The 27,488-nt window shown below is 39.8% G+C and overlaps 3 protein-coding genes across 3 annotated transcripts; 2 read left to right on the forward strand and 1 right to left on the reverse strand.

Annotated features, from left to right (window-relative positions):
• The first annotated feature begins 4,861 nt into the window (after positions 1-4,861).
• Positions 4,862-7,082, forward strand: LOC122078294 (expansin-A12). The gene is made up of 3 exons (XM_042644226.1): positions 4,862-5,059; positions 5,668-5,977; positions 6,630-7,082. The coding sequence occupies exons 1-3, from the start codon at positions 4,912-4,914 to the stop codon at positions 6,934-6,936; spliced, it is 765 nt and encodes a 254-aa protein (XP_042500160.1). The 5' UTR covers positions 4,862-4,911; the 3' UTR covers positions 6,937-7,082.
• Positions 7,083-17,444: 10,362 nt separating this feature from the next.
• Positions 17,445-19,112, reverse strand: LOC122080085. Its single transcript, XM_042646960.1, has one exon. The coding sequence runs from the start codon at positions 19,110-19,112 to the stop codon at positions 17,445-17,447; it is 1,668 nt and encodes a 555-aa protein (XP_042502894.1).
• A 5,157-nt stretch (positions 19,113-24,269) lies between these two features.
• On the forward strand, positions 24,270-26,969 carry LOC122080213 (PHD finger protein MALE MEIOCYTE DEATH 1). The gene is made up of 3 exons (XM_042647129.1): positions 24,270-24,671; positions 24,897-25,140; positions 25,228-26,969. Exons 1-3 carry the CDS (start codon positions 24,377-24,379, stop codon positions 26,753-26,755), a joined length of 2,067 nt encoding a protein of 688 aa, XP_042503063.1. The 5' UTR covers positions 24,270-24,376; the 3' UTR covers positions 26,756-26,969.
• The last annotated feature ends 519 nt before the right edge of the window (positions 26,970-27,488 follow it).

Below are 27,488 nucleotides of genomic sequence, written 5' to 3' on the forward strand. Positions count from 1 at the left end.
AGTCCAATTCCGATCCCTAAAAACCTGTCCGATGTCTGGCCGAGAAAAACCTGATATACCTGTCCCTGTTTGCACACAGTCGTATGCACACTCAGCCTCTCATAGACACTTCCAAGTATGCATACCCATTCCACATTCCACGCACTTCAATATAAAATGCAAACAACAAGCACCCACAACACAGGGTTTTTACGAGGTTCGATAATTTGCCTACATCCCCAGAGTAGTGCCTGTAAAGGCTTCGTACCTACTCAATACACTACTTTTGAGTGCACCCACAGTCAGGAGCACCCACACCCAATTTTCTCAAGCCGAAGCTGAGATGGCATTCGTAGTGCCGATACAATGTGTAGCACCCACTACATGGGAGCACCCACTCCCGGTGCTTAGCACCCACTAAGCACACAATAAATAATACAATTAAATTGAGCTTATATCAATGCCCTACAGTCAAGCTCTGCCTAGCATATGCATCCACAACTAGCTAGCATGCTTACAGTTCATCCACAACTAACCTAACATGTATACATTCATCCACAACTAACCCTAACATACATACATACATGTAATGTAAAATCAAAGGTTAGAGAATCTCACAACTGATTGCCTGGGATGACTGGAAACTTGTACTGACAAGTTTGGTGCTCACACATTCTCTCTCCTTGGCTTCTTGCTCTTCAAAGCAAACACATCCTTGCTTTCTTCTCTTCTTCCTTGGCTTTGAGTTAATATACCATTAACACACTTCAACCACCTCTTTTACCTCCTTTAATGGCCTAAGAACATTTATCATCAAGAATGTATGTTCATTCAAGGACCAATAAAGAGGGGGAAGCTTCTTCTACCAAAACCATAGCCGTCTTTCACTCAAAATCCATTTTTCTTGCTTCCATAGTGTAGGGCTTGAAACAACGAAGAAGCTGCAACTTGGTTCACCCAAATCCGACTTAAAATGAGAGAGATATGACCTTTTGAAGTTGGAGCAATGAGATAGCCTGAAATGGAATCTTCGTAGGGTTGGCGTAGCCTACACCGGCGGCGTGCGCAACAGGGGCGAAATCTGACCGTAGATCTCATATAAAAGATCTTGTAATCTGATCCATCGGATTAAACCAACGGACAATAGATCCAAACCATTAAATTTGAATCTCGATGACGTCATCATGACGTAGGCGCTCACATCGTCAGAAGTGTTGTTGATCTATGATTGGTTGCTTTTTCGGATTTTAAGGGAGCTTGTCTCCCACTCACAAAAGAGAAATGCATATCGACCGTTGGATCCGAATCCTCCATGATGGCTTTAATCAGATTTCATGAGATCATTAAGATCGGAATCTTTTTTTATACCTTCTTACACGCGCGCAACACCACTACATACCTTGATAAGGTGTAGCACCAGTTAGGGGTGTCAACCGGTCGGGCCGGTTCGGTTTCGGTCGGGCTTAATCGGGCTTGAAGACTTTCAAAGGCTACACCGTGTCCACCCATTTAACTAATCGGGCTTAGTTATTGAGGGCATGGTACACTTTATATTCGGTCGGTCGGTCTCGGGTTATAATCGGACCACCTTAATCGGGCTTTAGTCGGGCCTTAACCGGGCTACGGACATGTTTAATGTTAAACGGGCTTTAACCGGTTTTTAAACGGGCCCTCTTTAAAATGTGCTATTATATTCCGGCCCACTTATGCAAGCCCAAAAAAATGACAATAAATCAATAAATGATACAAAATATAACCATTATTTAAAATGTGAACATGTCTTTACTTTTTAGTTTTTATTCTTTAATTTGGGGGGTAAAATAGGTATTCTACAATCATTAAAGGGTCGGGCCAAGTCGGTGCACAATAGGCCGGTCTCGGTCGGGCGTTATTCGGTCGGTCTCGGTCGGGCGCCCGACGGTTCAAGTAGCAAAACCGAGACCGACCATTTATAAACGGTCCGGGCTCAAGCCCGACACGTTTAATAAACGGTCCGGGCCGGGCCGGTCTTTAAACGGTCGGTCCCGATCGATTTACCCGGTTCAGGCCACAAATTGACACCCGTAGCACCAGTGCATCAAGAATTATGCACCTAACCAATCAAATTCTACGTGCAAGCATCTATCTCGTCCATATCAGCGCAAAATCTCAGCAGCCTTTGGATGGGCATCAAGCCTACGTGGTCGAATCTTGGCCATCCATTTCATTTCCCTTTACTCCTCTTTATTACAATCAAGCTCCTGCCTCCATATGTTTCAGTGCTTAAAGACCCCTTGCAACTCAGACCTTCAAAATCTTTAAATTACACAAAAGCCCTTCAAATTTCAAAAATAAATTCTAAAAAATCCACCCAATACCGAGAGCAACTGATGGATTTTCAAACTGACTTTACGGAAACACTTATAACTTTTTCATACGATATCCAATCGAGATGAAATGAAGTGTGTTGGAATCATAACTGGATGCTCTACGATTTTCAGAAGACTCAATCATCTGAATCATCCATGTAAAAAGACCAAAATGCCCCTAAACCTTTTCAATGACGTATCTTTCTCATACGGAATCGGAACGTGATGAAATCAGAACCGTTGGAAAGATTGTATTTTTTTCGTATTGTTAAATGTAGAACACTTCCTTTAAAAAATTCATCTTCAATGGCGAAACTGCCATCGACTGCCACAAATGCCGTAACTTCTTCATACAGTATCGGAATGTGACGAAATCAAATGCACTGGACTAGGTAAATTACAATCTATCTTTTTCATGAAGAACTGATCTTCCAAAAATGTCATTTTCATTATCGAAAATGCCCTCGAGCATAAATAGGTTAATTTTGTCAGTTTTGACCCAGAAACCCGCACCACCTATTAATGATATATTAAACCACTCCATGCATACCAAGCTGCTCTGTTATCTCATTGGTGACACTGGACACTGCCATGTCATCATTTTCATCCATGTCACCCAAACTGATCACGTCATCACTGCCACGTGATCAAGTTACCAACAAGAACAACCATAAAACAACAAATGTCAGGCAGCATTTGTATCATCCCAATTCCCAAAGGTCTTATTCAGCATCCGAGAATGAGTTTGGAGATTTTGAAGGCGGAGAAGGCCCAAGAACGGTGCCACTGCCCACCGTCATTGCTCTTTAGTCTTAAGAAGCTTCGCCAGGCTTGCTTGCACAGAGACTTGACATTCATTTATAGACAGCATGTTCCCTCCACGTAAACTAAAAACCTATAAGCATGGCAAAAGTTCTTGTGTAGGTCCCACACGCAAAAAGGGGTAGATTTTGGATTTCTCTCTTTTGTTGAGAGGGGGGTTGGGTGTATGGGGTCACTGGCTCAGTCCGGCATTAAGTATGTAAAGATGCTAAAAACTACCCTTTATTTTTTTGTGTCAGCTAACCCGATCTGTAAACTTCACTGGATCCCTATAATTCTAACATCCAAGGGCATATATTGTGTCAGGCTTAGGGAGCTCTAAGGTTGTATCTCAGTTGGTAAGAGAGCATGTCTAAATTGATATTTTAAGTTCAACTCTTTTCTTTTCCCTTATTCTCTTGAAGTCAGCACCACGATGAATACAAGTAATAGTCGGGCCAAAGGTTTAGACACTCTCGTTAATGGATAAAAAAAAAAGAAGTAAACTTAAATGTAATTTTCTCATCTTATGGTGTTGTGTGACAGAAATTTCCTAAAAAAAGCAACCAAATAATCATACCTTCCGGTTTTTGTTCACATTAATTGGCAACCTTAGCTGAGGACAATAATTTTTTAAGTTATGAGATTATTAATTTTATAGGGATTTTCCTACTGATGCTCCTCAAGACATCAAATGATTTGTAGCCATCGCCCTTTTAGTATAGTATAATTGTTTATTTTTTTTCTTCAACTAAGGTCCTCTTTGGTTTGATTTCTATTTGTATTTATTTCACTTATTTCTATTTTTACAAGTGTTTGGTATAATTTATAACATTTATTTCTATTTATAATAAATTAGAATAAATCACAAATCACAAATTACTCTCAAGCTATTTGAGATTTGTGGCAATTTTGCTACCTTAAATAAGTATGTGTGCTAAACTACTTAAAATCAATGGAAAATAGTTAACTTTAGTATGCTTTATACTTTTTCAATAAAAAACTCTAAATCTATCATCGCTCTCGCTCGAAGCTTAATGCTGAAGGTCAAAACTGAAACCTATTTTGTTATTATATAATCTATTTTATAAATAGTAACCAAACCAATACTATTTATGGTCCATAATTTATTGTCACAAATAATTTCTAAAAAATAGTTACTAAATATAAATAGAAATCATACCAAAGAGAGCCTAAGCTAATAGTTTCACATGTGTATATATATCACTTTCAACTTTTTTTTTTTTGAAAACCCAATTATACCCTTATTTTTTAATGGAATTTTAATGATAACGAATAAAATAAAAGACAATTAAAAGTATATGTTAAAGTCTAAAATACACCTATATAAATGTCTACACTTAATTTCAAACCGAACTAAATTTTAAGTGAGAAATTAATGAATAAACAGAAGCCACCGGCATTGAAGGAAACAAAGCAAATCGAAGCCATGAGAAATCAACTCAGCAAGAGGAACATGAGCATGTGCTCTTTGTACTTTTTGGTCCGCTAGAATGGGCATGAAATCGTACATAGTAACCGTACCATATGATATGGAACGTGAAGAAACGTGGCCATCTCTATAAAAGCAAATTCCTTCTTTGGAAACTAAAATTATATTCACCGACAACCGCGTTCTCCAGTTAAAGATAAAGATTGTTATGTTATAGATAAGGAAAGGAAGCTATAAATGGTTTATTGTTATTGTGCAGTGAAGAGCCATTAGAGAAGTTGAAGTGTTTGGAGTTTAGACTACACCATTTGAAGAATAGAGAAAGTAGTAATGGCGACCATTGGCATTCATTATCTTCTGTTGTGGCTTCCTCTCTTCCTTGGGGACCTGTTTCCCTTAAGGACCAATGGCCAAACTCATGGTTGGCTTCCTGGTCATGCAACTTCCTATGGATCCACTCAAAACCCCACCTCTCTTGGTATGTAGGATTTTATTTTTTTCTTGTTGCATCTTAGTATGTTAGATTTACATCAATCAGTAGGGATCAGCTCCCCATGTTGGGATAGGAGTTTCCTCTTCATATGAGATCTCACCATTCATGGGATATCAGATCACAAGGCAAATGATGCATTAATTACTTTGACTTGTGATTCAGATATCGTTTGAACAATGAAATCTCATGTGAAGAGGTAACCACATGGGGAGAAGATTCAGACTCACGCTAACTTACGTGACTGCTAGGGCCATGCTGATGTGGGAGAGAGATTTGATATGATATGTTGTTTAGTGCTCACAGGGGATGTTTAGTGCTCTTCACTACTTTTCTCTTAAATGGATTTCATTCAACCCTGGTATGATCCCGTCCATGTGGTTGTGGGGTCAGTATGGACCCGTGGAACTAGCCAGGCCACAGGCCTAGATACCCATTGTTAGCAAATTAATAAATAAATAAAATGATATGTTGTTTATAAGGGATGTTAGTACTCAATAGTAAGATCTCATGTATTGTTTCCTGGTTTGTAAGTAATTGAAGCTCATAATAGTTTTAATAATGTGAATATATATTGATGATGTTTATGTACGAAGGTGGAGCTTGTGGTTATGACAACACCTTTCATGCGGGTTTTGGCATAAATACTGCAGCATTGAGTGGTGCACTCTTCCAAGGTGGTGAGACCTGTGGTGCATGCTTTCAAGTAACGTGCAATGCGCGCCTTGACCCAAAATGGTGCCTACGCCGTGCCGTTGTTACTGTGACCACGACCAACTTCTGCCCGCCCAACAATAATGGAGGATGGTGTGATCCCCCTCACCGGCACTTTGACATGTCCACGCCTGCTTTCTTTCGAATTGCTCGACAAGGTGATGAAGGCATTGTTCCAATCCTCTATAGAAGGTACTACTTGTCTTCTAGTTTTATCTCTTGTATTCTCAAGTATGTTCAAAGAGAGTTTAATTAACAGATTAGCTAACTCCCTGACTAAGAAGGCTTTGTTAGTGACATGTATGATAATTTATTCCAATTAAGATGTGTTCTGTTTCTACCATGAGTCCCCCGTCCATCGAGATGAGATTCGTTGCTTATATGATCACCTGGTTGTACGAGTCAACCTTCAACGCCTGTCTCACTTTTTGCCATTATAAGGATAAAGAAGGGCATCTTTTCACAACATCCTTTGTCTGGGCGTAGAGAACATAGACGTGTAGGTTCCGTTTGGTAACGTTCTAAAAAAACGTTTTTGGAGTTTTTTTCATTCTATGGGAACAAAAAACATAATAAAGCTTTTGGTGCATATATGATGCTTTTTGGTTTTTTTTTCGAACAAAAAGTGAAAAAAAAAAAATGAGAATTTACCGAATGACAAAAGGTAATTCCGTCGTTCCAATTTCGTTCCGGAAAAAAAAAAAAGGACATTTTGACACAGAAACTGAAATTTCCGTTTTTTATTCCACAAACGTTACCAAATGCAGTCATAGTTTTTTTTTTTTTCTTTTAAATCACAATTGACACGTACCTTGCATCTTACGTGTTTGTGAATGAATGGAAGGGTGCCATGCCGGAGGAGGGGAGGGGTTCGTTTCACCTTGAAGGGGAAATTCAATTACAATTTGGTGATGATCTCTAACGTGGGTGGGTGTGGAGCTATTAAAGATGCATGGGTTAAAGGATCCGGAAGATGGGTGGCCATGCACAGAAACTGGGGAGCAAACTGGCAAAGCAGCATAGATCTTCAGAACCAAAGGCTGTCTTTCAAGCTCACCTTGGTTGATGGCAAAACCCTTGAATTCTACAATGTTGTGCCATCAACATGGAGATTTGGACAAACGTTTGCTTCGCAACAGCAGTTCTCTTGATAGCTAGCACGTTCAGCCCCTTTTCTTCATTTGGTTTCCTAGCTACCATACCTTGTAAGCTAATGTATAGTGGAGTGATCTCTAGTTCTGTTTTTTTTTTTATATGAATAATGAATTTGAATAAATAGCTATTTGGTATGTCTGAATGTAACTGACCCGATTACAAAAGTGTGGTAATCTATTTAGAATTTATAAGGCCACTTTTTTGTCATCTTGTGGTTATTTTTTAAGTTAAATAGTAAAATTTTTTTTTGCATATTACAAATGTCTATTCTTCAGTAATTGTGTTCCTCTTTTATAACATGAAAATAAACCTTGCTTTCACTGCAAGTAAAGCATGGAAGAAAGAGATGACCTTCTAGGTGTTTGAAGACAATTTCAAATATACATTCCATACCAAATCTGGTTAGAATGTAATTGTAGGCGTTTTGATAATGATTCTTGGGATCATAAGATGGTTGTGAGGTCCATATTGTCAAATCTTCATGATCTATCTCAGCTTGTTCCAATTCAAGATGATGAAGGAGTTGCAGATAGCAAATTCGATGTGGCTGGTGAGGGTGAGAACATTGACTACCAAAAGGATATCGGAGCTTCTCTGAAAGATCAGCCTTTTGTTGGCTGTATAAAGATTAACATTGATGGATGTTCACGGGGAAACCCTAGCTAGACACTCTAGAGCTGGAGGGATTTTTAGAGATCATCACAGGGTACTGCTTCGATGATTTTCATATGAAGGTATTGCGTCAATGTTTTTGTGTGAATTTGCTGCCTTCTTTACTATAATTACTATTGCAAAACAATTAGATCTATCATGGATTTGGGTGGAAAGTGACTCACAATCAATGGTATGGTGTATAAGCGTGAAACGATCCCATGGTGTTTTCAGTAGAGGTGGTTGCCTTCTAAGAGTTAACTTGATAGGGTCTCTTGGGAGATTACTCACTATTTCTGGGAGGTTAATATGGTGGCAAATGGGTTAGCAAAACATGCTGCAAAGACAAGACTCTCTTCCACTTGCGATCCCACCCCTAAGTACTCGATGGATGACATAAGTTGGGATGCTCAAGGTAAACCAAGATTTAGGTTTACTTGAGATTTTTGTCTTCTCTAGGGTTTTCCTTCTACTGATGGTAGTGTTGAAGGTGGATATGTTGACCTTATGTTTTTTGTTTCAGGCTGTTTTGAAGCCTCTTGTATTCTTTCATTCTTCTATTAATATATTATCTTGTCGATCTTAAGCAAAATAAAAATAATAATAAAAAAAAGGACAATTTTTTTATGCTATTCCAAAACTTGTGTTGTTATTGCTAGCTTCTTATTGAATGGGTCTCTATTGCAAAGCTTTATTTTCCCCCTTTAGAAGGGGTGTTTCTTAATGTCAATATCAGGTCAGTTATTACATCTTTTACATAAGAAATGAAAATACAGTTTCTTGTTGCTCAACAAAAAATAATTTGACAAAAGACAGATTGTGGGCATCCCTCCCCAAGTGCTGAGACTAGTGGATCTGGTTTTAGAACCCTCTGATTAAAAAAAAAATAATAATAATAAATAACTAAATAAATTAAGTCTTCGACTTGCATGAAAGAACTGGAATTCATAACAGTTGGTTGACAATCAGATCCCAACAGGACCAACAATAACTCACTTTCAAAAGTATAAATTCCTTAAAATAATCTGAATAAACTACACAAGGTTGTACAATTTTACTTGTTTGGAGAGTTCTATAATTTATTTCAATAGATGAAGTTAACTATTTAGTTTAGCTGAATTAAATAAAACAATTTCTTGAACACCACGGGAGATTTGGTCATTGAGAACCCAAAAAGTCCTAACACATGAAAATATAGAAACAAGCGTACTCTTCAATGTCAATGAGTCTAACAAAATCCTATTATTTTCATCCATCACTAATGCATTAAATTAGAAGGTGTCTGTCTGGGTGGGGAAAAGAGAGGGCGAGGGGGAAGAATTAACATTTTAAAACTCTTATTCCCTTTCCAGTTATGATTATTGCAGAAAATAGCCACAAAAGAAAAGCACAAAGAAGAGAAGAGACTCCAATATATAATCACTGCTTTCTACTCTGAGGTACGATGTACAAAAATAAATAAATGATAAGGTACCTACCATATCAATAAATCAAATGCACTAAAACCTAAAGAGTTAAAGGCAAAACATAAACAACTAAGAAACACAATAATAATAATAATAATAATAATAATAATAATAATAATAATAATAATAATAATAATAATAATAATAATAATAATAATAATAATAAAATAATAATAATAATAATAAATAAATAAATAAATAAATAAATAAATAAATAAACTTAAATAGGAAATATTGTGTTTACATAGACAAAGGAAGCATCCAAAACTGATGCTATCATCTACAAAATATTTCTTGAGATACATAATATATAATTATTATACATGCGTATTTTTGGTTCGGCTAGAGAATAGGTAATTTGGTATGGTTCAATTTGTACCGAACAGTTTGTCTTAAATATCGAAACTATATCATACCAAGAAAGATTCCATTTCAAGCTATAAAAATCATACCAATCCTTCTTCAGTTTGAGTTGATATGGTTTTAAACGGTTCCTTCCGATTTTTGTATTCGATTTCGGTTCCAAATTGACACCCTTAATTGTAAAGATAAGAATCACACCCCTAAAGGAGATTTTAGAGTGTGGTCTGTAATAGTCCTAACATATAGGTGGAAATAGGCGAGTTTGCTGTGACGATGCATCTCAGCGCATAGAACTCCACTTCAATGTAATTGTAGATGGTGACTATAGAGATCACATTTTGTCATTCCTGGAAGGGCTATGCAATGATGAGATGGGAACCCTGAGACACAGATGGTTCATGTATTTACGGTTGAGGCTACATCCTCACCCTTTTGCTTCCGTTGTGGCATGGAATGATTAAAAGTTAACAAAAAGATTTTCAAAACAAATGGTTAATGGCTATGAGACACATAGAATTGACCAAGACTACCTAACATACCATAGACCAGTCCTAAATTGAGTCACAAACCCAATTGGACCAAATCCCTTGACTCAATTCAAGACAGAGTTGTACTAGCTCAGAGCCGATGCCGGATGCAATCTGGCCGACGCTATTTGCACACTAGTCAATGTCAATTAATTACTGACTATGTCGGCTAGAATGTAATTTTTTTCGAGTCCTACGATTTTGTAGGGATTCTGTCAATCTTTGGCCAAATCACGACCCAATCTCATACCTTGACACCCAAGGGACGTACCTAGACTCAATCTAAGACCCTAGGACACTTCGAAAATTTATAAAATACAAGTAACAAATATGTTATTGCTCACACTCATGGGAATATACATTTCCTATAAGTAGACCAAATTCTCTTCATACATGGAAGGAGATCATACCCCCGCATGGAAGCAATCTTAAACCTTCCTTGGTGACCAAGGAGCGTCTCAACTATAAGTATATGACCCCTCCCACATTTTGGAGAGCCAATACAACCCACGCATGCTGTCCACTCACTCTACCAACATACTCAGTCATAGCTGTCTAGATTCATGCACTCAAATCATAAGTAACTATTGTTGTACAGTGCACCGATTTGAGCTTGCACTGACCACACTTGAGCATACAACCCTCCATCAAAATAATACCCTCACAAAATTTGTAAAGGAGTAATTCCTCTCTCACTCAATTTTTACCGATATTCATTTCGATTTTTTCGCTCTAATTTACCTCACTTTTACTGAGCACAACTCATTGATGTCCTTAGTAGGGTAACAGTGAAGTGCAATCATTTATATTACCTTCCTTAAGGTCTTTTACAAAACTTCCTTCTCAAATGTTTTGGATTAGTCTGTAATCTAACTTATATATGAATTTCATATTTTTTCAACTTTATTTACTATTTATTTCATACTTTCTCCCTGCCCGAAGTAAAAACTAGGTTTTCCCTTTAATGGAGTTCGAATTGCAAGCCTGCTAAAGGTATTTTCCCAAGATTTTTTTACGAAATGTTTCTATAAAAATTGTATATCTTAATGTCTTCTATCAAACCTAGTTTTTTTCGGGTTTTTTCTAAAATTTATTTCAGTTTTCTATCGATGGGTTTCTTCTTGTTGTTGTTGTTGTTTTTTTTTTTTGGTTATACTTGTGCGTGACATCTTATTTTTATTCAATTTCTCAATACATTGCATGCGTAATTAATCTTGTTTTTATACAATCACCTCCAAATCCATGTTCAATTTTTCACATGCGCCATGCTCCATGAGATGAATGCTAGGGCTAGTTTGGTCATTATTTTACATTTTCAGCATTTTGCTTTATATTTCGTAGACTAACCATGCAAAGTGGCTGGATATGGGTATGTGGATTTGAACCCATATCTTTACATTTTTGCCATGTTTTATTTCCAATGCATTTGTGAATTATAATTCTTGTACTTACTGTGAGGGTAACGGCCTAGGATTTGGATCCTATCTCACTCTTTCGAGTGTGCATCCATGAACTGTGCACTGCCATATCCCCACTCAAAGACACATGGAGGCCTATTTCACGAACACTCTCTTCCCTTTTGCTTATTTTCTAAAAGAGGATATTAGTGATGATTACTAGAAAATATTTGGGGATTAGGGAATATAAAGGTTTGGAGCCACCACCTAGGGTTAGGGCCTAGGACTTGATGGGTGGGCCCGATCCATAAGGAAGACCCCTTAAATTGGTCTAGTCTAGAGGTGAGGGTAAGTGTCAGGCTACTGAGTTGAGAAGGTGTTAGGCACCCACTCCACCTGGTTGAATCGGTCTTCCTACTAGATGCTTATGAAAGAACATTCTCTCCTAATTAGTCCTACACTGCATGCATGATTAACTTCATAAGTTAAGAGTTTACATTATGACTTGTTGAGTTGAGAGTTTATACCTGTGTTCGACCCCTGTTACGGGTTGAGAGAGGTGGTCCCCAAATGGTATAGTTACAAGATTTGACGTGCATTCTGCGGCTCAGGTGGAACTAGGCTTGATCGCATGCTTTCCTTCTTCGGAGATTTTAGCCTTCTTATAATCCTTCATGACTTCTAGAGATCTATAGAAATTTCGACAAAGTGCCGAGATCCTAGGATGATATCGATGGGATTCAAAAGTATCTGGAGAAGCAAAAGTGTCCGTTTGTTTAGCCTTCGCAACAGCCTTCTCCTGAACTCTCTTAGCCGCTTGCTCTGTGGCCTTGGCCCTCCACGCCTCTGCTTCCATGGCTGCAAGTTTCTTCTTATGTAACTAAACATTCACCACTACAAAAACAAGGAGTGAGAACTACGTGAAAGAAGGGGAAGGAGACGTATGTAAAAAAAAAAAAAAAGTAGGGGTGTGCCAAGCCGGGAACCCTCACCCTCTTTTGGGACCTTGTTTAGTTTCCACTCCCGCAAGAAGTCCTCCTCCTACAACATCCGGACATCCACGTCCTCTCCATCTAGGAGCATTTGGGCTGTCTGATACTCTTCTTCCTAAGGGCAGGGGCTCAGTTCAACTTCTTGAGTGAGGGCTTTGACTAGGTGCACTTGAATGGGTTCCCCAGTATAGCTATGAAGAAGAACCGACTCTCCACTTCTTTACCGAAGTGGGCATATGGGTAAGAATTGGATAGTCTTGTAGGGTGGTTTCTTCTTGTCCCGGAAGGTGAAGTAATACCACCATGTGACATGCTTTTCAAGATAAAGAGATGGCAGAAAAGGTCGAGGGTCACATCTCATTTCAACTTCAAGATGAAGACATCAAATCAGAACATGATCCTCCAAAAGTTTGGCATTAGCTGATCGGGTGCCAACCCCTAGTAACTGAGGGTTGTGCAGGCAAGGCAAGGCACTGGAATCCTGAGGCCATTAAGGAAAACCACCTTGTCCTCATTCAAGTCCATAGACTCCTTATCATTAGTGACCTGCATCAGCACATTGTCAGGTATCCCGAACCTCACCCTCATAATGTTTAAGGACTTAATCGAAAGGGTGCCCCAAATCTTGCTGGCGGCACGGCAGGGCCCAAAAGACAAGGCCGAGTCTTCATCACCGCCTACCTCTACAGACTCTATCTTGGCACTACTAGCCGAAGACTCAAACCCACTAGAGGAAGTTGCATGTTCCTTGGGATCGGACCGTGCCCAATGGGAAAACTCATGCCTAATCATAGTTAGGGTGGAGGCTGATCAGGCATGACCTCATGAGAAAGGGGCTCAACTACACAACCGCTACCTTGACAAGGGACATACTGAGGCAGATTAGGAGAAGATGGGTGCGAGCCATAACATAAATAACTTACTAATTGAAAGGTGGAAGACATGTTGAGGCTATGCTAAGAGAGGAGTTGAGCCGCTAACTACTATTGAGTACCAAGCCGAACACTTTCTCATGAGGATCAGGCATGACCTCATGAGAAAGGGGCTCAACTACACGACCGCTACCTTGACAAGGGACATACTGAGGTAGATTAGGAGAAGATGGGTGCGAGCCATAACATAAATAACTTACTAATTGAAAGGTGGAAGACGTGTTGAGGCTATGCTAAGAGAGGAGTTGAGCCGCTAACTACTATTGAGTACCAAGCCGAACACCTTCTAAATATGAGCTGAGCTTTAGCGATCTAGCTACATTGGCTCATCTATTTATAGGACCAAAGCCAGTGCACTTAATGGCCTAGATTCGTTGAAACAAACAGCTACGATTGAAAGATATTTGGCACTCGATGCACCTCAAATGGATGGCACCACATGGCGAACAATGTAGATTTTATACTAGGAATACAAAACATGATGGCTGTAATAAATGCTTATTGATTTGATCTAAAAGGGGCTGACCAGAGCTCTTTGTACTCTGGAAAGCTGACTTGACCTACCAGAGCGGGGGGCATATGATGAGCCTAAAAGTGTACGCGGCTCAAAGCTACCACTTCAAGACGCCAACCTAGATCTCAAGGGCCTAGCCTCCAACTCAGCCACATCAAGACCGAGCCACCTGCCCGACAATCACAAGGCTGAGCCTTCAGCTCTGCCATCTGGGGGCCAAGCGTCCTGCTCGAACCATGGTGTCATGAGTCACACCCGACATTTAAGGCGCAACCCCAAAGATCCCATGCCGCCAACTCAACATATCTCACCAGCTCACAGAATCCAGAGGAGATCTTATCCCACGCTACGCAAGGAAATTATGCACCAAAGATGTTGCCCAATTAAGGACTCTCCAAATAAGGAGTTCCTGTCAGAAATAACAGCATGAAATCAGGATCAAATATCTCAGGAGCGGATCTCTTAATGGGATCCTATATTGTTATGTTCACGAGCGTAGGAACGGGTAAATCGTATGGATGAACCTAAACTTCCTCGGATAGACTCCTGAGTCAAGTAGGTAAGCTCACGGGATTGATCCTTGTTCTTGCGTCTACCTATTGTGAAAGATGGAAAGATACACGTTCTGGTTTCTTCGAGGGAAAACCAACCTCCAAATCAATTCATTAATATCTCCTCCCTACATTATTGGCAATAAGCCATATATAATGACTCATACAACGGTCGACTCACAACAGTCGACTACCCACTTCCTAATTGATAGCAACGATTGTTAAATAAAAAAATCAGAATTGCAACTCCTAAAGAATAGGTCTCACCACTTACGTGGACTCTTATTTCATTCTACTCCCTAACCACCCAAACTTAATTGCATAAAAATAGGAAACTACTAGTAACACGTACTACTACTCCCTAATCATCCCAACTTAATTGAATAAAAATAGGCACTCCAAGTGACACATAACATCCCTCCCTCCTCAAACAACACCCTTGTCCTCAAGGGTGATCTCTGGGAATCGAATTTTCATTTGATGTGCATCCTCCCAAGTAGCATCCGAAGGAGGAAGCCCTTTCCAATGTACAAGAACCTCCTTACGCCTCTTCCGGGTACGATGACCCAACACAACTTGTGGTTGAACGATAATGGAGTCTTCAATTTCTTGCAATTTAGGAAGCTCATGTTGCACTTGCACAATGGTTCCCACCCTCTCTTTTAAGCAGGATACTTGGAATACCGGATGGATCCTTGAGTCACTAGGTAAACTGAGTTTATACGCCACGGGTCCCACCTTTTGAATGATCTCATACGGTCCATAATACTTGGGAGATAACTTCAAATTTCTTCTGAGAGATATAGACACTTGACGGTACGGCTGCAACCTTAAGTAGACCCAATCACCTACCTCAAAGCTCCTTTCTACTCTGTGTACGTCATAGAATCTTTTCATACGATTCTGCGCCACTTGTAATTGAATCTTTAACTCCTTAAGGATTTGATCACGATCAGCAAGCTCTTTATCAACCGCCTCTACTTGTGTTGCAACAAGAACATAAGACAACAAGGTGGGTGGAGGCCACCCATAAACGATCTCAAATGGTGTCTTCTTTATAGAGGTATGGATGCTTGTATTATAACAATGCTCAGCCCATGCTATCCAACGGACCCAATCTGCAGGCTTATCACCGATGAAACACCGTAAATACATCTCAACTGTTCGATTCACCACCTCAGTTTGGCCATCAGTCTGAGGGTGGTAAGCCAAAGAGAAGTTGAAATCCGTGCCATGTAAACGAAATAATTCCTTCCAAAAGGCACTTGTGAACACTGGATCCCAATCACAAACTATGGATTTTGGCATTCCATATAATTTAAATATATTGTCAAAAAAAATTTGTGCCACTGATGTAGAAGTATAGGGATGAGATATGGGAATAAAATGCGCAAATTTTGAAAGCCGATCAACCACTACAAATATTGTGGATTTCCCCTTGGACTTGGGCAGGTCATCTATAAAATCCATTGATAAATCTGTCCATACTTGCATGGGAATTGGAAGAGGCTGAAGAAGACCAGCTGGTGACGTGTTTTGCCATTTTTGCCGTTGACAAATGTCACATTGTTTAATGTGATCCTTAATGGTTCTTCTCATCCCAGCCCAATAAAAAACTGACCTAATACGGTGGAGGGTTTTGTGATAACCCTCATGCGTACCCGAATGGATCTCTTTAACAATGGCAGCAACCAATGGTAATTCTGGTAGCAAGTATATTCTATTTTTGAAAAATAGAATCCCTTCACTGTAGCTCCAAGGGCCCACAGCTTCTCCTTGTTGAATCCGTTCAACCGATTTTTGCAAAATAGGATTATGGCTGACTTCTTCTTGAATTGGTTCCAGCCATCTAGGAATCAGGCTAAATATAGCAAAAAGCCCACCTCTATCATCTCTTCTAGAAAGTGCATCAGCAACTAAATTTTCACACCCAGATTTATATTCAATAAGGAAATCATATCCCATGAGTTTCATTAACCACCTTTGTTGGGCTGGTGTGGTGATCCTTTGCTCCCATAAATATTTAAGACTTCGCTGATCCGACCTCACGATGAATTGGCGGCCTAAAAGGTAGTGCCTCCATTTTTGTATTGCAAGCACCAGTGCCAACATCTCTTTTTCATAGGTTGATAAGAGCAGATTTTTCCCTTGGAGCGCTTGGCTATAAAATGCGATGGGTCTCTTGGCCTGCATTAATACACCACCAATGCCTACTCCTGAGGCATCGCACTCTATTATAAATGGTTGGGAGAAATCTGGTAACGCAAGCACTGGAGCTTTAGTCATCACCACCTTGAGTTGCTCGAATGCATCTTCAGCCTGAGGAGACCATGAAAAATTGTCCTTCTTAAGCATGTTCGTCAATGGGGCAGCAATCTTATCGTAGTTCTGAATGAACTTGCAGTAATATCCAGTCAAACCCAAAAATCCTCGCAATGCTTTGAGAGTTTTTGGTTTTGGCCAGTCCATTATAGCTGAGATCTTCTCAGGATCAACGGCCACTCCTTCTTGATTGATGATGTGCCCCAAATAATTTACTTCCCTTTGACCAAAGCTACACTTTTCCTTTTCCACAAATAATTGGTGAGATCTCAAAATGGAAAGTGCAATTTCCACATGCTTAAGATGATCATTCCAATTTTTGCTATAAATTAAAATGTCATCAAAAAATACTAAAATGAACTTACAGATATAATCCTTGAAAATGGAGTTCATCAATGATTGGAAAGTGGAGGGGGCATTAGTTAAACCAAACGGCATTACTAAAAACTCAAAGTGACCATGGTGAGTTCGAAACGCCGTTTTTGGGACATCTTCTGGACGCATTCGGACTTGGTGGTAACCCGATCTCAAATCGAGTTTGGTGAAGAAGGATGCCCCATGCAGCTCGTCCAGTAACTCGTCAATAATTGGTATTGGGAACTTATCCTTTATTGTAATTTGATTAAGAGCCCGATAATCGACGCACATCCGCCATGACCCATCATGTTTCTTTACTAGTAACACCGGAGAGGAATAAGGGCCTTTGCTTGGCCTGATCATTTCTGATTTTAGTAACTCCGCTACCCTATTCTCAATCTCCGTCTTTTGATAATACGGATATCGGTAAGGTCATACTGACACTGGCTGACTTCCATCCTTCAATGGAATTTGGTGGTCTTGAAATCTCATAGGTGGGAGCTTCATTGGTTCATGGAATAAGTCATCATATTTCTGCAACAGGGGCTCAAGGTTTATATTAGAAGCATTTGAAAAGTTGGCAAGGAGTGGGACACTTAGTGGTTGTTGCATAGATAATGAATATATTTGTAACAACATCCCCTCTTTTTTCTTTTTAATTTCCTTGCTCATCTCCAACCCATCCATGACCCTATCCATTGGAGTTTGTAGCCCATTCAAAAAAGCCTTTTTTCCATTCACATGAAAGGTCATTTGTAACTTTGAAAAATCCCATATGATTGGGCCCAAAGAGCTCAACCATTGGGCCCCTAACACTGCGTCACATCCTTGTAAGGGTAGTAGATAAAAGTCTACTGTAACAGGGATTCCCTGGAGTGACATAGTGACCCCCTTACACCTGCCCGGACTTGGCAACTTTTCTCCATTGGCAACAGCCACTTCAAAATTTCCTTCATGACTTGGTACTAGTCCTACTTTTTTAGCAATTCTATCATTCATAAAATTGTGAGTACTACCAGAATCGATTAAGAATATTACCCGATGATGCCCCAACTTTCCTTGCACTCGCATGGTTTGTGTATTCTTGGCACCAGATATAGCATGAATGGAAATTTCTGGTAGCTCGGCATCATTTGGAATTATGTCGGATTCGGATAGGTCCTCTTCATCATCTGACCAGCTTCCTTCAATAAGAAATAGCTTCTTGCAACGGTGGCCGGGCCCAAACTTTTCGTTGCAATTGAAGCATAATCCTTTGGCTCGGCGTTCACTGAGTTCAGCAGGAGTGAGTCTTTTGATCGGCAAACCTGTACTCGGGTTTGATGGGCTGTTGACAGGCTTCTTAAGTGGTGCTGACAACATAGTTCGGCTTGCTTGGTTGCGAGATTCATACAACCTTGCGAGACCAATGGCTGCAGACAAGGTGGTTGGCTGGCACGCTTGAACATCAACTTTAAGATTTTCTTTCAACCCACTAGTAAAACACCCCACCTGCTGATCTGATGACAATTTCCCTGCTCGTAACAACAATTTGGAAAACTGGTTTTGGTATTCTCTCACCGTCCCAGTTTGCCTTAATTTCGTTAGTTCATCAAAAAAATCTTGGTAATGGGATGGGCCATACCTTACGAAGATTTCCTTCTTAAATTCCTGCCAAGTAATAGGGGCATTATCGTTTTCATCCTTAAGGAGTTGGTACCATAATTGAGCATCACCTTCGAGGTTCCATGATGCTAACGGAACACGTTCCTCCACCGACGTTCGATGGTATTCAAAAAACTGATCAGCACGGCAAACCCAGCTGGTAGGGTCTTCTTCACCATTGTATTTGGGAAAATCAAGCTTTACTACCTTGGGAAGCAGTGCACCAGCCCCCCCGGAACTGTTGGGCACTCCGTTGTGGGTCCTACCACCTTCACGTGGATGGTTGTAGTGAGAGCTCTCACCAACTTCACGGCTCGCAGCAACATTGTCCAGCTTTGTGTTGACTGCTGCGAACATCTGTTGCATCGACTCCATTAACTCTTGGAACTTTCGATCTTGTGCGGCTGCCAGGGTCTCCATCTCCGTCTCTAATCGATCCAAGCGTTGGTCGGCCATGCCTGCCTCTGATACCAAGCTGTTATGTTCACGAGCGTGGGAACGGGTGAATCGTACGGATGAACCTAAACTTCCTCGGATAGACTCCTGAGTCAAGTAGGTAAGCTCACGGGATCGATCCTTGTTCTTGCGTCTACCTATTGTGAAAGATGGAAAGATACACGTTCTAGTTTCTTCGAGGGAAAACCAACCTCCAAATCAATTCATTAATATCTCATCCCTACATTATTGGCAATAAGCCATATATAATGACTCATACAATGGTCGACTCACAACGGTCGACTACCCACTTCCTAATTTATAGCAACGATTGTTAAATAACAAAATTAGAATTGCAACTCCTAAAGACCAGGTCTTTCCTAAAGAATAGGTCTCACCACTTACGTGGACTCTTATTTCATTCTACTCCCTAACCACCCAAACTTAATTGCATAAAAATAGGAAACTACTAGTAACACGTACTACTACTCCCTAATCATCTCAACTTAATTGAATAGGCACTCCAAGTGACACGTAACATAAAGGAATAGTGATAATGTTGAATCTTATAAAAAGAGTTTACATCAAAGGATTATTCTCTTACTTTAAGTTCAATTCTCAATCTAATAAGAGATTTCAACACTAACAAGACATCCAACTAAATAAAAAGAAGCAACAACTTTCTACTATCATAAAGGTTGGCGAATGGACAGGTTTGGAGTGAATACCTCTATGCATAAATCCACCCTACAAATTGATGTAAGCCATAGAATAAGATTATAAGTTAGTATGATTATAGAAATCATTCCTAATGTAGCAAATCAAAAGTAAAATCCTAGAGAAAAATGACAATTGTATATGAAACTAATGTAGTAAAGCAGAAGTAAAACCACATCAACCTTGTAACGTTGTTGAGGTCTGCTCTGATACCAATTATAATGCCTCGGCCCCATTAACCTTGCACAATATTGTCATCTTTGGCCATTGTGTCATGTTAAGGAGGCTAGATGTTGTTAACTAGCCCAACAATCTATCCCTAAGTGATGTGATGTGGGACTAAAGTTTACACACCATCACTGCCCCACACACTGTCTGCTCTGATACCAATTGTAATGCCTTGACCCCATTAACCTTGCACAATATTGTCCTCTTTGGTCCATGGGCCTCAAGGCTTTAAAATGGATTGTGCCTTAAGGCTTTAAAACTCATAGAGGTTTAAGCGATGTGGGACTAAAGTTTGTACACCCTCACTAATCTCCCAAACCTCTTAGTAATTATTGTATTCTTTGTGGGACTACCTCACCAATCTCCCAGGTCTGGTACTTACCATATTCTTGGGTGTTACAACTTTTCCCTTTTATCACAGCGTACCCGCTGTGGCCTCACACGCCGTAAGTATTCTTAGGTGTCACAACTTTCACACCCTTTTGGTACAGTGTCCCTACTATGGCCCACACGTTGTTGGGGTCTGCTCTGATATCAATTGTAATGCCTCGACCCATTAACCTTGCACAATATTGTCATCTTTGGCTCATGGGCCTCAAGGCTCTAAAATGCGTTATACCATATTAAGGAGACTAGAGGTTATTAACTAGCCTAGTAATCTCTCCTGAAGCGATGTGAGACTAAAGTTTGTACACCCTCACTATCTCTTAAACCTCCTGGTACTTATCATATTCTTGGTGGAGACACTTCACTGATTTTCTAGGCAGGTCTGGTACTTGCCTTATTTTTGGGTGTCACAATCCTCCCCTGAATGAACTCAAAAACAAGCTATTAGACAATCTTTTCTATAGATTACTCATCCTGAACATTATAGCAGAAAAACTACAATCATCTATTACTATACACAAATCAAGAAAAACTATGAGGATCTTCTACATAATCCAACTGAAGAAACAAAATCTCATCACAGAAGCGCAGAAGGTAGAAGCTAAACACTAAGTGCAGTAGATTTCATATAAGTCTTTGTTCTCTTCGGTGCCAACAGCCACAGAAAACAAAAGAAGCTATAACCTCTATTTCAAAGTGTTGCCGGTGCTAGGGTTTTTGCTGTCAACCGGTGGTTTCCCTCAGTTTTTTGGGTTGCTCAATTTCATGGTTCGGTCATTTTTGGTATTTGATTGGCTTTACCGGTCCTTTAATTGGTCAATTTTTTAATTCAAAGAAAAAGCCAGATAAGCCCTTTGTGTGCGTGTGTATGTGTGGTTTTTTTTTTCTTTCTTTTTAACTAAAGAAGAAACATCAAATAACCACTTATTTTACTAAATCTAGCTTTCTTAGCTAAGGTTGCGTTTGGTAATCATTCAGAAAAAACGTACATTTTTCCGTTCCGTGGAAAAAAAAAAGGGTAAAAACACAAAATGACGGAATAACAAAACCTTCTTTCGTCATTTTGGTTTCGTTCCAAATACAAAAGAAGTGAACTAGGGTAATCATTCTTGAAACAGGTTCACCACACACATTTTTTTTTTCTTTTTTTTTTTAATAGCATTTTGACATAGAAACTTAAAAATCTGTTTTTGACACGAAACGTCGTTTCTGGAACTAAATGACTATAAAACGCAGCCTTAGTCATTTGGTACCACTATTGATCTATTACACTTTATCACATTAATAGGCTTAATATAAGATAGAGTTTTAGAGCTATATCTTAAAACAATATAACATGTCCGTCCGCAGATCATCCTTTCTTGTTGTCTTGCAATAGCCAATCCACCATTTGCTTACAACATATCTAAACCTCTATTTCCTTCCAACCCTCGTGTGCTACTTGAAGACCTTATATAATAGAGCTCTCACTCTACCACCTTGAGCATTCCTTGTAAATACATAATCAACCCAAGCTAAAATGAAACAGGAGTTAAGAAGAAAATTAATGCTCAGCTAGCTTCCGTGATTTGTTGATTGTAATTGCTAACGTAAATTATCACTAATCGATCCACAAGTGATATCCCATGGTAAGGATTAAAAGAAGCAACCCCATCTCGAACAATGTCATGCCAAATATCATCGGAAACGCTATGAGAAAAAGCAAGGAGAATATTGGAATCAAAAGCATATTGCGATATCAAGTGAACAACGTGATATGGATTAGGGCTCTTAGAGCTTAAAAAAAAAAGATTCTTAATTTGCCATTAGAAATAACAGGTAATAGCAAACACAAAAAACATGAACTTAATATCCATATTCAATATAAAGCAATAAGAGGTAGAGATGGGGTCATGAAGAAGTTGAAGCAAAGAGGAGCTAGAAAGGATCTTGGTCCAGATCCTAATGGCCCAATTACCTATATATGCTTGCTAAAATCGACAAATATTAGTGCCAATTAGAACCTACCTCCCTGTTACAAAGACAACAAAAAGTATCAATAACCTAAATTTGGTAAGATAAGTCATATTCAATGAATATTTTGACTAAACGATCGATCTTACTTATCTTATAAACAATTGGTTAATCAGTCCTAAGTAAACATGTTAGGGTGGTCATAATTGACCGATCTATCTATTGACAATCGGATTGACTCTTATTGAGAAAGTTTTATCCATCATGGGTGAAAACAAAAAAAAATATACCCATCTAGAATCATTATTACTCTGCCTCTTTCTTCTTATTTTACGAAGTTTTATATACCCACCCTGAGACAATCAAACCCACAGGCAAAGAATCTTCCGTTCATTATGTGTGTAGATAAACTATTTCAAACTTTCGTTAAACAATCAGCTAGGTGAATTTTTTTTGTTATTTTTTGTAAAAAAAAAAGAAAAAGAAAAAAGAAGAAGAAGTAGATGAGTTCACCTAAAAATAAAAATAAAACAATAAATGTGATGTTTTCGAAAAATCACAAGACAAATTTATGCTATCCATTGTACCAATTTTTTTTCCTGGACAGTCTCCCTCAACTACAGTCAAGGAATCCCTTGACCCAGGCTTTTAGATGGTGTCCATAGGGTAGGGGTGTCAAATGGTCGGGCCTAATTGATCCCCATCAATTTAAGTGCACCATTTCTCCTTGTTTAGATAATAGATAATTGGGCTTTGTTGGCCAAGGTATGGACACATTTTTATTCAATCAATCAATTTTCGGTCCATAATTAGACTAATCAATAATCATGATTTAAATGGGATTAAATGATACTTAGATGGGCCAATGGGGTTACAAATGGTCGATTATCAATTGGTCACAATATTCAATCAGTCCCGATTAAGCCATTATCTTGCGTTGAGAGCGCCCAATTATTAATCGACTATTGATTGAGCTCGACATGTTTAGTAATCAATCAAGCTAGCATTGGACTTCAATTGATTAGTTTAGGTCAGGCCTATGGTGAGGGGCAACTTTTTACACACCCCTAAGCATAAGTTATACGGAAACAATGAGGGCATTATCAACCTTTCCTAAACAAGGGTCAAATATTGACAGAGAGTTCCTCCACTCAACAGTGCAAAAATCTGTTCTCTTTTTATAATCAAAATCTTCTATTTTCACCTAGAATATGAGAATAGATAAAATTTAGACTATTGATACACATACATAGATATACACTATAATTGATTAAACTAGACTTTGAAATTTGACATGTGATTAATCATACTTTAATGGTTATAATAGGCATATCATATGTGCATGTGATATAATAGATGCTTTATAATATTTAAAAAATCAAATAATATTTGACTTTTCAAACCTTGGACGGTGACATTTATAGTGGATGGTAAAGTCAAATTGAGAGACCAAAATAACCTCTGCTTACAAACGATCACTCAAAGTCTCAAACCGTCTATCGGACAAAGATTCCAACTAACTGAAATAAAAAACCAATGCAACTGACCTACAAGTGGGACCGTCAACTTGGCCACGTGATAAGGAGATTCTCGACGTCTAGTCTCGGCTTCCCTCTTGATCACTCCCGGATGATTCCAGTCATGACGCAATATACGGCCCAGATGAGTTCTCAGGTATACTTTGCCCCACACAGGCCGTCAGATCTCAATAATGTCAGGTAATGCAAGATTAAAGCAATATCTCATAATGAAATGACCATAATAAGCTGAACTTGAAGGGAAGTATCGAACCCAAACAGGGATATTTTTGTAAAACTAAGTCCGATTCGAAACTTCGAAATCGAGCGCGCATGCGCATAACAAACCTTCGAACTCTGCAACAAACTTATTCCGCTCTCCGACGAGTTGGATTTCTCTCTCTCTCTCTCTCTCTCGCTCTCGCTGTGTATGACTAGGGCACAAGAAAGAAAGATTTGGGGAAGAAAGAACGAGATTCTCCAATGTCGATCACCATCTTCGAAGCCTGCAAAAAGAGAGTAAGAAAGCCGAAGATCTATGGATTTCACACCTTCGCGGATCCAGGATGCCCAATTCATTTCTCAGGTCCGTTTAGAGATAACATAAGAGTGTTCGTTCAAGAATGTGGAGAGATCGAGCAATACCAGGTAGAGGGGATGCCAACCTGGTGTACTATGCTTGTCAATGAGAACAATGGCGTCGCTCTTCCTCTCTTTACAGTTGAAGAGAGCGTGAAATACTCGCGTCGCCCTTTCTGCGATCACTGTCGATGTGCTGGTAAGTGTAGCTTCAGCTTAATTTTCCATTGTGGTTTTTCGTTCAATTAGGTTTTAGAATTGGTAATCAGGGTTTGATTTTCTCTGTTTCTGCAATCACCACCGATTTGCTTTGAGTGTAGCTTCAGCTTGATTTTCGATTTCTGGTTTCGTTCGATTGGGATTTAGAATGGGACTCAGGATTTGATTTTCTCTGATTCTGATGTGGGTTCTTGATGTCTTTCAGGATGGAGCCATCACTTCGTATCTAAGCGCCGGTACCACTTGATCATTCCGATCGATGACGAATGGAATAGGCCTCTGGAGGGACGTGTTTTCGATCTTCAAACTCACCTTCTGCATGGTTTAATCCACTGTAATGGATTTGGGCATCTTCTCTGCATAAATGGACTCGAAGGGGGTTCAAAATCTCTGTGCGGAAGAGAGATCATGGATCTCTGGGACCGGATTTGCACGCAACTCCGAACTCGGTAAGAAGAATGTCTTGATTTTTCTATTTCCATGAGAAGGTTTTCAGTCTGAATTCTGAGTTTTCTGTCCTCGTTTTCTTCCGGCAGAAAAATTACTGTGGTGGATTTGTCGAAAAAGAGATCCATGGATCTCCGATTGCTTCACGGCGTCGCATACGGGCACCCCTGGTTTGGGCGGTGGGGTTATAAATTCCACCGTGGGAGCTTCGGTGTTGCGGAACACCAATACAACAGAGCAATTGAAATACTAAGCTCTTTGAATCTCGACCAGATCCTGTACGATTTCAACAACACAGCCGAGGAGGAACAACTGAAGGCAATAATTCGAACATTCAGAGACGCAAGCGAAACGAAGTTGATCACCCTTAGAGATCTCCTACGATTCATGCTCGCCCTTAAAGCCCGAGCTCCGGTTCAGAGGAAAACCATTTTATCTACAGCAACCACGAGTTCTTGGAAACCATCGATGAAGACGACCATTAAACGTAGGTCTCCGCCTAAAGAGAAACCAGTGAAGCTAAGAAAGTTCTCCCCTTTCGCCGCCAATGCGGAGAGCAGGTGGCCTTCGAGGCGATTAGAGTTTGCAGCTGAAGTAATAGTCGAAGCACTGAAAGAGAAGAAGGCGACCGACAAGGGCCAAGGTGGGATGTCTCGGCAGGAGGTGCGTGACGCAGCGAGACTTCAAATTGGCGATACGGGTCTCCTCGATTTCGTCCTAAAATCTCTGAACAACTTCATCGTCGGCGATTACGTCGTCCGTCGTGCTATTAATCCGTCAACGAGAGTACTAGAGTACACAATCGACGAGGTCGTTGACGGAGCTATCGCAGAGGAAGGAAGTAAAGTAACTCCGGTAGATCATGTGGCTTTGGAGAGGGCAACATTTTATCCTCCGGTACCGTATTCGTTGGCGGGATCGGACGTCTACGCAGATATTCTGTTTCTCTACCGGACGATACTGGAAGGGTATCCGGAGACGGAGCTGATGGGGTTGGCGACTCGGATAGTCTTGGACTGCAAGCATTTCGTTAAGGAGTGGTATTGCAATGACGAGGCGGATGCGTTGCTTAGGTTTGAATGTGTAGTGAGTCCGAGTTCGACAGAGATGGAATTGTTACTGACTCGTCCATTACCACCCGGTGAGCTGGTGGTGCTTCAGCCGTACGCGACAGTGGGAGAGCTGAAGACGGCGGTGGAGATGGCTATGAGAGATACGTATTGTTTGATGGGAAAGTTTGAGGCCATGGAGGTGGAGGGTTTGGGGGAGTTGGAAAATGGGGAAGTGCTCTTTGGCGCAGTGGAGTCGGGTGCGCAGGTTTGGGTAAAGGGGAGTGGGATTGAGTTGGGGACGGAGCTGCGGTACGAGGGCGGTGCGGACAATTGGACGGTGGATTGTAGCTGCGGTGCGAAGGACGATGACGGGGAGAGAATGGTAGCCTGCGACATCTGCGAGGTGTGGCAGCACACGCGGTGCGGTGGCATTGAGGACAGTGAGGCACCACCTTTGCTGTTCGTATGCGAAAGGTGCCGCACCAGTCTCATGCCGCAGATGAACGGGTATGACGTTCAGTATTCTTCAAATGGTGGCGAAGACTACTTGCTAGAGTGCGCCTAGGGCGAAGATATGGATGTTACTTGCAGGGTTGCACCAAGAATGTATGATTTCTGTTGATATAGTGGAGGGTTCATTTTTTCCCATAATTTTTATGGGAACTTTTTTTTTTTTCTGTGAAAATATACCAATTCATTCAATTTCATTTGTTACAACTGAAATTTTGAACATGCATCTTCATAAATAAAAAATTGCATTTTCCCCCCTTGTATGTTATTCATATTTTGTTCCAAAAAATCCTCTTTTAAAATTTGCCATGTTTGTCGTCTCATTCATTAAAGTTAGTATGTGCCCCTTCTAATGGAAAAGGCAATCAATGGTTTATTTCACTTTATGTCTGTGATGTCTCTATCTATTTTCTAATTCTACAACATCACTTTTTCGAAAACCTCCCTCCCAAAAAAAAAATCTGTCTTAGCTTTACCTTGCTACAAAATTTTCATGGCCTTGTTTGTTTCGTTATCAAAATTTTCATAAGAAAATTTTATATTGTTTCTATATATATTTTTTTTCAATGTAGCATCTGTATTTCTATCAAAACAAACAATGTAAAATTAGGTTTTTATAACTAAATTTTTCTTCTTTACCTTTTTACATGGAAACAAACACATCTTGAGGCTTGGTTTCTCTTCATGGAAAAGAGATAAAAGGAAAAATGTTCCTTTAAAATTACATATTGAATTATTTGTATTGAAATTAAATACAAAAATTACATTGAGAAACATGTAAAACCTTT

This window comes from Macadamia integrifolia, chromosome 5, assembly GCF_013358625.1.
Source record: "Macadamia integrifolia cultivar HAES 741 chromosome 5, SCU_Mint_v3, whole genome shotgun sequence".
Lineage (NCBI taxonomy): Eukaryota > Viridiplantae > Streptophyta > Magnoliopsida > Proteales > Proteaceae > Macadamia > Macadamia integrifolia.